Consider the following 11,666-nt stretch of genomic DNA (forward strand, 5'->3'; position numbering starts at 1 on the left):
TCCATGTTGAGATTGGTGCAATGTGACCAGCAGGAGGCGCTGTGGGACTGCCCTTTGGCCCCTACACAGCTGCTCAGTGAGGACCCTTCACTCAAGAGAGTCTGGGCCGGTGTGCTGGGCCCTGTGCTCCCTGATTGGGACTCAGCAACTGTGTCCTCTCAGCCCTGGCAGAGTCCCCTGAAGGGTCCTGTGTGGTCCCAGCAGGTGCTTCCTTCCACTGCTCCCCCCAGGGCTGAAGCCAACGGCTATTCTCCTCAGTGTGTGGTGTGAGCTGAGGTCCAGCACCAGGGCTCCGGGAAGGGCTGGAGGTCACTTGATGGAGCCCATTTGCATGGACATTCCCTCCAGCCACAGAGGGTGGAGGAGAAAAGGAGGCCTGGGGCAACCCAGCCATTTGTGAGGAACAGGGGCTGGGTCAAGAGGCCAGGACTCCTGCCCTTATGCTCCTCTATCAAGGTCCATGTAGGGTCAGGACTTGGGTAGTGGGTCCCAGTTCTCAGGCGCCATCAGTCCCTCTGGGTCAGATATTGAAAGTGTTACTCTGAAACCTGTCCATCACCCATGAAGGTCTGTGTTTGCCGGTCTGTGTCCCAGCCTGTGCTGACCCAGCCGCCCTCCCTCTCTGTATCTCTGGGATCGGATCATACTCCAGACTCACTTGCACCCTGAGCGGTGGCTTCCGTGTTGGCAGCAATGACATATACTGGTTCCAGCAGCAGCCAGGGAGCCCTCCCCAGGACCTGCGGAGTTTCTACTCAGACTGAGATCAGCACCACGTCTCCGGGGTCCCCAGGCGCTTCTGTGGTTCCAAAGATGCATCAGGCAAATCAGGGCGTCTGCCCATCTCCAGACTGCAGGCTGAGGACAAGGCTGACTACTTCTGAGCTACAGCTCATAGCAGTGGGAGCAGCTACCGTTCCTCACAGGGTCTCAGATCACAAGGAATTAAGTCCTGGAACCAGAGACCTTATGCCTGAGACTCTTGTATTGAGAAGTTTCTGTTCAGGCTCCTGTAGGGGACAGTCCCCTGTGGGGAGACCTGTCCTTCCGGGGGAGGAGTGACACACAGACTATGCTGTTGCCTGAGCCAGCACAGGTGTCCCAGGAACTCACCTGGGTGAGGGGATAGAGCCCAACTGCAAACGCGCCAGGCTCTGGGATAATGAAAATGAATAAACACTTTGAAAATTATACCCTCAGTCTCTCTCTTCTGTTGTGTCTCCTTAACTAATCACAGAGAATGTTTTGCTTATCACAGTCCTGTTCTTAAATTGTATGTTTAGAGTCCATATGTTAACAGTCACCCTGGTCACAGACACAATCTTCTCCTTCTCTGAACCATCTACAAACAGTAACGACTTCTTCAGACACACTGACATCATCCTCCCTCCACAATCACCCTGTTCTTCTCTGTTCCCACCACCCCCACGTCTTCAGTCTCTCTCTGGATCTTCAGGTCTGAACAATCTCCACATTGGGATTTCAGAGAAAAGTGACAATGTTCTTGCTGTCATGTCCAGTCTCCAGGGTCTTCCTCTAGGGAGGACAAGTAGCATCAATTGCACGAGCATGAAATTCCTTCATCACTGCTACCTGCTCTCATACCCGGAATGTAATTCCCACTTCCCACCAGCCTCCATCAAACTCTGTAATATGTCAATAATATTATTGTATTTCCAAAATATGAATGTTCATTCATTCTTTGAGGATTAGCACATAGAAGCTCTTTGCGTATATAATTTTTCATCCTCAGAATTACTGAGGCCCCACAGAAGGTCAGTGTTGACGTAGTTGACAAAGGAGAGTGTGGCTTCATACTTTAACATATACCAACTGTTTTTCTTGTGGCTGAGAATATGTGTTTCTAAAATTGTCAGGATACTAACTCAGCCACACACTTTTCCTCCATCGATGAAGTCCCATTCATTAGCCCCTTTCCAAGATATTCTCCACTGGGCACCCTAAAGTGACACCAGCGTAACAGAGAGCATAGTGAGGAATGGATGTCATGTGAGGGGGCAGGAAAAGGGGGCTGCGTGGTCACCTCCTGTCCTGTGATTCCTATGACCTGAAGACCACACAGCTGTGAGATTTGTGTCCAAGGGGGGAAAATGGACAGATGTCTCCCATTCCACAAGACCCAACCTTATGACTCTGAGAATGTGTTCCGAGAGTCCGTCCACCAAATTCCTCTTCCTTGTGTAGAATTACTCCTCATGTGAGGGATGTGATCTTCCAGACACTGGCCTTCTTTAGCTCCAAGATCCAGGACCCTGGAAGTTCTTACAGGGAGCCTGCTCTGGGGATGGGATAGCATGGAGATCAAACTGCAAGGGGTGGGAAAACATAAGAGGGACAGAGGGACATTTGCCCTGATGCTTGGCCTCAGAGGGAAAGCTATAGTGATAGTACATGGAGAATATTCTCATTCTGGGTGTGTGTGTGTGTGTGTGACCCCTCTCTCCTTTCTCCTATCTCACAGTATCCTTGAGTCCACAGTTTCCAGGCCTCTCTCTCCCTCCAGAAGTCAGGGTCAACCTGGGCTCACCCACCCATCCTCACACAATCTCCAAGAGGCAGAATCCATATCAGCAAGTACCACCAGTGATACTGAGGGTAACAAGGTTCCTGTCACCAGGAGAGCCATGACATGCCCTGAACACGTGCTCTCCTGGGACAAAGCTGATGCTCAGGCGTCATGGAGGGAATCTCTGTCACTGTGGGCAGCTCAGCTCCAGACTGTCTCTTGGCTCCAGTGTGTGCCTGAGGCTGGTCAGTACATTGATTCTGGGGAAATAGCCTGGTGATGGTGAGAGGAGACCCATCCTCCCAGGGCTCTCAATCCTGGATGTCACTCCCTCAGTCACCCTGGTGACACCTCCAGTTGGCTGGACTCTGCCAGAAAGTCTGTCCCTGGCCAGGGCCACAGGAATGTAATATCAGGGACACAATCCCCTTTATCTCCACGTCTCCACCACTCACATGTGGGACCTTTAATAGAATCCTCTGGGTCCAGGTGGCCTTGGGTAAGAGCAATTCCTTGCTCTGCTCATGGGTGGTGGAATAAGCAGTTGCTCTATCTGGACATGCTGGACACGAGGTACGGGGACGAGAGGTGTGCCCACAATAGAGGGTGGTCTGACCTCAAATCCTCTGTCCTGGAAGGTCTGACTGGTTTTGGCAATTGCTTCATTGAGATGGCTCTGAGGTTCATAGGAACAAGCTCCTTATGGGGTTTCACTGGGCAGCATATCTGGCTTCCTAGCTGTAGCTCCGACCCAGGTTACAAAATTTATGATTAAAAAACAAAGTGATTTTAGAAAAAGGTTACAGACTTCTCTGTTCAATGCAGAACAGAAAGCGTCCTTTCCCCATTGTTGCTGCGTCCATGTTTTTAGACCAATCACTAGGCTTATTCTCTCTGCAGAAAGTACATATGTGGGAAAAGGATACCCGTGATTGTACCTGCATCTTCACAGGACTTTATCCTTTAGCTTCAATCAATCTTATTGAGGAGGACTTTGCATAAAATAACACAAATCCATTTTACATGCACATTGGGCTCAGTGGTGATGAATACATAACCACTGTCACTGGATCCGGTCAGAGCATCTGTAGTTGTTACACCTTTTCTCCTCGAATGTCTGTCAGGATTCCCTTTGTGCTCTGAGGTCAGTGCCACACACAGCTCCACGTGCCAGGGCTCCTGCAGACTTGTGTCTGTGCTGGGAGGATAGATACGCGGAGAGAATCACTGCCCACAGGGTGCGGAGAACTGCTGTTTCAAGCAGGTGGAAACAGTGACATATGACCAAGATTTACAGCATGTTTCCTTTTGGAAGGCACATGAGGGCTTCTACCCAAAACCTGCAGAGAAGCATTCCCTGTCTCTTCAGAGCTGTGGGAACCTCAGAGCAAGGGGAGATCTGCTAACCAAGGGGGAGTCACATAAGAAGAAAGTGCACAGTGTTTTCCACAGAAGAACCATGTGTCCATGCGGAACCATCAGTGCTCTGGACTTGGTTCTGATCTAAAAGGAGTTTGTGTAGAGACACCATCTCAGTCCTGACCACTGAACAGGCAAGATCGCTGTGGAAAGACTCACCTGAGGAGTCTGATTAGAGCATAAATTCTGCACTGAGGTGATGGGAGGACACATAAGGAGAGAGCTGCCTGTTCTGAAGCAGAAACAGTGGACAGTGATGTGAGGATGTAACCACTGTCTCTGATGGGCTGTGGTCACCATGTCACACAAAGCTGTGTCTGGTACTTGCCACCAGGGTGTGATGGGGGCCATTTCTGAGGAGTCAGTGGTGATCAGAGCTGGGACCTGACACCTGTGCCCTCTGCTCAGGGCTCACAGCTGTGACCTACCCATTCCCTGCTCCCACACAGCCCCCCCCCGCCCATCCCCTGACATCCTCAGGTAGAGGGACCTGACCCAGGGCCAGGGAGGGGTCAGAGAGCTTGGGTCTCATTTGCATGGATGGGCCCTCCCTCTCTCAGAGGATGAAGAGGGGAAGGGAGAGATGAGGGGAGGCTCTGCTCAGCTGTGGGGCACAGAAGTCAGGACCAGGGATGACCTGCACCATGTCCTGGTCCCCTCTCCTCCTCACCCTCCTCGCTCACTGCACAGGTGACTTGATGCATAAACAAGTCAAGGGACTCTGGGAGGACATGGGGTTCTGCATCCTCCTCCTCTTCACACCCCAGCATCACTATCTCTGTGTTTCTCCCTCTTACAGGTTCCTGGGCCCAGTTTGGGCTGACTCAGCCGCCCTCTGTATCTGGGTCCCTGGGCCAGAAGGTCACCATCTCCTGCACTGGAAGCAGCTCCAACATCGGTAGTAATTATGTGAACTGGTTCCAACAGCTCCCAGGAACCGCCCCCAGAACTGTCATCTATGGTAATAACAACCGACCATCGGGGATCCCAGATCGATTTTCTGGCTCCAAGTCTGGCAACTCAGGCACCCTGACCATCACTGGGCTCCAGGCTGAGGATGAGGCAGATTATTACTGTGCATCGTGGGATGACAATCTCAGTGCTCACACAGTGCTCCAGGCCTGAGGGGAAGTGAGACAAAAACCCACTTGCTCATCTCTAGAGGGGGACACACGCCAGCAGTTCCTGCTCAGCTTAGCCTGTGATGCTACTTATTCCTCTGCTGACTCCTTGTGCCCGGGTCCATCAGGGGCACCACCAGGGAGTGAGGATCTCCTTTCACTTCTGTCCTCAGAGTCACTCAGAGCAGCTCATTCCTTGACAAAGAGTTTCCATGTGAACAGAAATTTCTTGTTTCATCATCTGAGGTATTTTATTTCTAGGCTGGATCATACCAATTTTTTCTTTCTCATTTTAAATATATCAAACTATTTTATTTTCTCTCTGAACATATCATGGGACCTCATCAATCCTCATGTGGTGCTTGAAGAATAATTCAGTCCTGTGGCTTTATTATTCTCAACTTGCTTATAAGTGGTGCTGCTGCCTAGTTTTCCTGATTCTTTGAGAAATAGATGCTCACTTAGAAATGTAAAAGTATTTAAAAAATCCCCAAACTTTTGTCCGCAGAAAAAACCTGCACGTGAATGTCTATACCAGTTTCAGTCCTAATTACTAAAAACCGAAAGTGAGCAGAAATCCATTCACAGATATTTACTCCAGGTTTATATCTAATCAATGAAACTTGGAACCAAACTCAGATGCCAGCAAATAGGCAGGACCTTTATGAAATGGGACAGAATACATAGTGTGGTTAAAGTTACATCACATATGGGAAGCAGCAAATACTCTGGAGAGAGTGCAAACATCTGCAGTTTCTGGGAGAATAAAAGAGACAACAGGGTTGATCATGTGAACAAAGGAAAATGTTTCTGAGCAACAGAATGATTCGATAAGATGCTGTCACAGCACTGAAATGACACTATGACACTGTCAGAGTCACTGAACACTGTACAGCCATACGACAGAACCCAAGAGTGAAGCCACAACTCGTTTGAGAGGTTTGGGGCCCTGAATGGCATGCGGACTGTGACAAACCCACATACCTACCTCACAGACATGTGAGCTCAGCTCAGCACAGGGCTCGGGGATGCTGTTGAGCTGAGTGATGGTGAAAATGAATGGAGCCCATCAGTGTAAAGTCACAAGAGACTGAGTGTGAGCTCTGTGCTCTAGTAGGTAAGCTCGTGTCCTGTGTGGAATGGGCGGATTATGTTAACAGGGCTGCACTGCATCCTGTAATCAAACAATCGAGTCAGTGTTTTGGTGGTGGTGGAGCCAGATTTCTTACGTTAGGAATGGAAGTTCACAGACATAACCAGGGAAGGAGGCTTGAGTGAAGCATGTGGTCATGGGTTAGAGCTGGAGCTGGCAGCTTGGAATCGAGTGTCATTTGATGGAGACAGATAATCACCTGTGGAAACAGTCACCGTTCTGTGCACGTTCCCAGGTTAGTTGACTCATATAGAAGTCCTCGGTCTGTCAGCTGAGTGGGAGAACAAGCGGAGATGCCCAGTAGCCATGAGGTGCACTGTCCCAAATACTGTCTCTAATACCATTCTGCCAGAGGACACGCGGGCTTCTTTGGAGAAATCTTAATCCCCAGACCAGGAACTCCACAGAATGAGTGTGGAGCACCTTCTAGTGTCAGAAAGTGAAGAATTTTTCAAAACAAACACAAGCACATCAGCGTGCATTCACACACACACTGACAGGGTGTGTGAAGGGACTCATCAGCCAACTTAAAATGGTTCCATTGGGTAAAACTGGAAAGATGTGAGCAACCAAATATATGTATCAGTATTAGGTTATAACTCAAAGTCTAAAATAGCTCTTCATTGTCCATATTATTCACTGTTTGAACAAATGAATAAATGGAGGAAGAAGAGACACATTCCAGCAGAGAGATTTCAAGTAACAGGTGCAAACACTTAGCATGAAAGGTGTCAGGCATGATCCCCAATCATGAAGTGTGGACAAAGTCACCCAAACAAGAAGAGTCTGAGAAAGTGTCACAGTGAGAGAAGCTTAAGGAAGCGTCACAACTACACGCCATAGAGAATCCTGAACTGGATCTTAGAACAGCATAGGGACATTAGGTAAAAACTAAGACAATCTGAATAAACCATGGCTGCTAATTGTTATGGGCATCAATTCATGTGAAGAAAGTTCTAAAAAAAATTCTTGTATTTCAGATGTGATCTTATATGGACATGGGGTTGCTGCAGATGTAGTCAGCTACAGTGAGCCGTCTTATGTGTCATGGATTTTTTTTCTCTGTCTTTGGCTTTCCTCTGACTCTCTGGTTGAAATGATGCTGAAACACATCACAGTATTTTAGAGAATAGAGCCTAGGAATCCAACCTTCATTGTCAAAGAAGGCCCTCATATTATAGAAAAAAAATCGAGAAAATTCTGTTGTTTTATACTGTGGATCAATGGAGGCATTTACCAAATGAACATGATGAAACCTCAATCTGGGTGGGATGCCTTGTTCTGGGAGCCCCTTGACATAGGAGTGGAGAAAGAAGTTCTAAGAAGAGGGAGGTCCCTTCTACAGTGTAAGGATTTATTTCCATCCTCATACTGAGAATAGCTACAAAACCTGACTAATAAAAGAGAAAATGAATCCTATGTATATCAGAGTGAAACAAGACATACTGAATTCCCAGGTTAACTGTAAAAGGAAATGAAAACTAGAGTGGGAAGTATGAACAGTGGCCACATTTTTGCTGAAAGTATTTTAGTCTCATGACCAATGCAGACATCAAATGCCAGGGCCTGTGCCCTGGTGGGTATCGGAAGTTCCCGGAGCCTTGTAATACAGCAACACCAACATTAGTCTCATTGTAAGGATGTAGACTTTTTTCAGGTGTGAACCAGCAGTGAACTCTGGGAACATTAGGCCCCTGAGTGAGTGTGTCCTTACAACATTCTCTCTCTATGCCTTTCCCAGAAACAGCCCTTACGGTTTCTGCAAAGCAGCTTCACTGTCCCCTGCTCAGTGACACAGCTGCCCTGATGCACAGCTGGGTCATCCAGCTTTGTCTAGAAAGTCCTGTAATTACATATGCACACATTTCCATCTCCCATGGAACAGGGCTCCTCCTGAGTGAGGAATTACTGTAAATGAGCACAATGATTGGAAACATAGTACAGGTCTCCCGTAATTGGAAAGTTCTCTTTACACCACTTACCTTTTTTGAAATATTTACATTCTTGGCTGCCTTTGCTGCGAAAAGAAATCTGAAGAAGATTTTCAGTTTCACCCAAACATAAGCGCCGACATAGCCCCAAGCATTAGTTGTGCAGGGAGCCTCTACAGAGACAGTGCAGAGACCAGAAGCATGAGGGGTGCCTTCCAGCACCTTCACTGAGAACTAGACACAGTAGCTCAACAACAGGCCACCAGAGCTGTGACCCGTGTATGTTATCATATGTGCTTTATCTCCATTTATGTTGAACAACTGACAGCAAATTGTGTCTTTTGGGATTAGAGAAGCCTAAGAAAAGTTAGTTACCCTTTGAGNCTTTGGGATTAGAGAAGCCTAGGAAAAGTTAGTTACCCTTTGAGTCCGGAAACATGCAAAGATTATCATATCAATTAATGTTACATATTACTTTGCCTCATGCCATCGGGGCTGCCTACGGTTTGTTGGGGATGATGTCCTTTCAGAGAGCAAGGGAAACATGCACTAAGACTTGGTCCATGGATGTGTGTGTCCACAGGGATGTGGTGAGCTGCAGAAATCAGCTTGGGTCTCAGGGCTTTGGGACACAGGGACTGCTGTGCCCGTGACCAATAGGGTCGCTGTGGGACTGCCCTGTGGTCCCTACTTGGCTGCTCCATGAGGAACTTTCACTGAAGGGAACATGGCCTGGGGATTGGGGTCTCTGCCCCCTGATGGGGCTCAGCAGCTGTGTCCTCTCAGCCCTGACAGAGTCCCCTGAGCAGGGACCTGTGTGTGGTCTCAGCAGTTGCTTCCTCCCAGGGCTGTCCCCAGGACTGAGGCCACCCCCATCCTCCTGGGTGTGTGGTGTGAGCTGAGTCCAGCACCAGGGCTCAGGGGAGGGGCTGGGCAGTCACTGGGAGGAGGCCATTTGCATGGACAGCCCCTCTTGTGTCAGAGGGTGGAGGAGAAAAGGAGGCCTGGGGCAGCCCAACTCACTGTGGGGACCAGTGTCTGTGTCACCATGGCCTGGAGTCCTGTCCGTCTCATTCCCCTCTCCTATTGTACAGGTAGGGACAGACCTCGGAGAAACAGGCAGCTCTCAATGGAACTCTTCCCTGAAGTCAGCATCTTGATAACTTTCTCCCTGTTTCTTCTCCCATTAACCACACTGTGTTGGCAGGTTCCCTGTCTCAGCCTGTGCTGACCCAGCCGCCCTCCCTCTCTGCATCTCTGGGATCATCCGCCAGACTCACCTGCACATTCCGCACTGTGTTCAGTGTCAGCAGCTACCAAACATACTGGTTCCAGCAGCAGCCAAGGAGCCCTCCCCGGTATCTGCTGTGGTTCTACTCGGACTCAGATCAGCACCAGGTCTCCGGGGTCCCCAGCCGCTTCTCTGGGTCCAAAGATGCATCGGCCAATGCAGGGTCTTCTCATCTCTGGGCTGCAGGCTGAGGACGAGGCTGACCATTACTGTAGTATGAATCATGGCAGTGAGAGCAGCTACCATTACCCACAGCTTCTCAGATAAGGAGGAAGTGAGACAAAAATCCTTCCAATGCCAGGTCTTGTCTCTGTGCCTCTTTTATTGAGAAGCTTCTGTGGAGGCTTCTGTAGGAGAGAGTCCTGGTGGGAAGACCTGACCTGGAGGAGGGAGGAGTGACACACAGCTTATGCTGTCACCTGAGCCAGCACAGATGTCCCAGGTGCACAACCAAGTGAGGGTACTGCCCACCAGCACATGCACCAGGGTACGGGGTAAATTACAAACAATAATAAATATGCAGGACTACCTATATGTAGGGAGTTTGGCCATCACCCCATAATCACACTGACAATATTTCCGTCACCTGCCGAGAAAACAACAGACCAGCAGTCAGGCCAGTATCTCCCTGCACTCAGTGCTCTCTGGCCCCCAGTTCCCTCCTGTCTGCAGTCACCTCCCTACTGTTCACATTTCATAGGGTCTGAACCACAGAACAGGCACAGTTGTAAGTGCTCAACTTACTGGCATGAGCAGCATGTGCACTGCTGTGGGGATGTCAGCGACACCGTCTGAAAATATGCGGATAACGTCATGTATGTACAGGTCACCCTTGAGAGGAGGTCTTCCTGATCTATCTGGATGCTTCCTTATTTTTATTTAATAATATTTCTTTATTATATTATGTTGGTCACCATAGAGTACATCCATGGTTTCTGATGCAAAGTTCCATGATTCATTACTTGAGTATAACACCCAGTGCACCATGCAATACATGCCCTCCTTACTACCCATCACCAGCCTATCCCAATCCCCTCCCCCTCCCCTCTGAAGCCCGCAGTTTGTTTCCCAGAGTCTATAGACTCTCATGGTTCATTCCCCCTTCTGTAACCCCCCCTTCTTCCCTTATTTCTCATACCGATCTTTGTAGTTCTTATGTTCCATAGATGAGTGAAACCCTATGATAATTGTCTTTCTCTGCTTGACTTATTTCATTTAGCATTATCTTCTCCAGTCCCATCCATTTTGCTGCAAATGTTGTGAAATCGTTCTTTTGATGGCTGAGTAATATTCCATTGCATATAGGGACCACATCATAATTCAGTCATCTGTTGAAGGGCATCTCGGCTCCTTCCACAATTTAGCTATTGTGGACAATGCTGCTGTGAACATTGGGGTGCATATGGCCCTTCTCTTTGCTAAGTCTGTATTTTTGTGTGAATACCCAGTAGTTAAATTGCTGGATCATAGGTTAGCTCAATTTTTAACTTTTTAAGGGACCTCCACACTGTTTTCCAAAGTGGCTGTACTAACCGGCATTCCCACCAACAATGTAGGAGGGATCCCCTTTCTCCACATCCTCTTCAACATTTGTTGCTTCCTGCCTTGTCCCTTTTTTGCCATTCTAACTGTTGTAAGGTGGTATCTCAATGTGGTTTTGATTTGAATTTCCCTGATGGCTAATGATTTTGAACATTTTTTCATGTGTCTGTTAGCCATTTGTATGTCTTCTTTTGAAAAGTGTCTGTTCATATGTTCTGTCCATTTTTTGATTTGATTATTTGTTTCCCGTGTATTGAGTTTGAAAATCTCTTTGTAGATCTTGGATGCTAATCTTTTATCTGTAGTGTCATTTGCAAATATCTTCCCCCATTCTGTGGGCTGTTTCTTAGTTTATTTGACTGTTTCCTTGGCTGTGCAGAAGCTTTTTATCTTAATGAAATCCCACAAGATCATTTTATCTTTTGTTTCTCTTGCCTTTGGAGATGTGTTATGAAAAAGTGTTTGTTCCTTTTTTAAAGATTTTATTTATTCACTTGAGAGAGAGAGAGAGAGAGCACAATCTGGTGGAGAGGAAGATGGAGAGGGAGAAGCACATTCCCCACTGTGCTGGGAGCCTGACATGGGGCTCAATTGAGTACCCAAGATCATTTCCTGAGCCAAAAACAGGCAATTAATGACCATCTGAGCAACTAAGGTGCCTCATGAAAGCACATATAAAAAC

At 48.0% G+C, this 11,666-nt stretch overlaps 1 long non-coding RNA gene, 1 pseudogene and 1 gene segment (V, D, J or C); all 3 read left to right on the forward strand.

Moving 5' to 3' along the window:
• Positions 1–11,666, forward strand: part of LOC117797787 — a 40,226-nt gene that overhangs the window by 1,688 nt on the left and 26,872 nt on the right. The gene's annotated exons all lie outside the window — the stretch shown is intronic.
• Positions 4,476–5,086, forward strand: LOC117797786. The segment is given in 2 exon segments: positions 4,476–4,636; positions 4,746–5,086. Coding segments are annotated over 2 exon segments (384 nt in total).
• Positions 8,602–9,712, forward strand: LOC117797785 (annotated as a pseudogene).

The sequence above is a fragment of the Ailuropoda melanoleuca genome, unplaced genomic scaffold, assembly GCF_002007445.2.
Source record: "Ailuropoda melanoleuca isolate Jingjing unplaced genomic scaffold, ASM200744v2 unplaced-scaffold1412, whole genome shotgun sequence".
Classification (NCBI taxonomy): domain Eukaryota; kingdom Metazoa; phylum Chordata; class Mammalia; order Carnivora; family Ursidae; genus Ailuropoda; species Ailuropoda melanoleuca.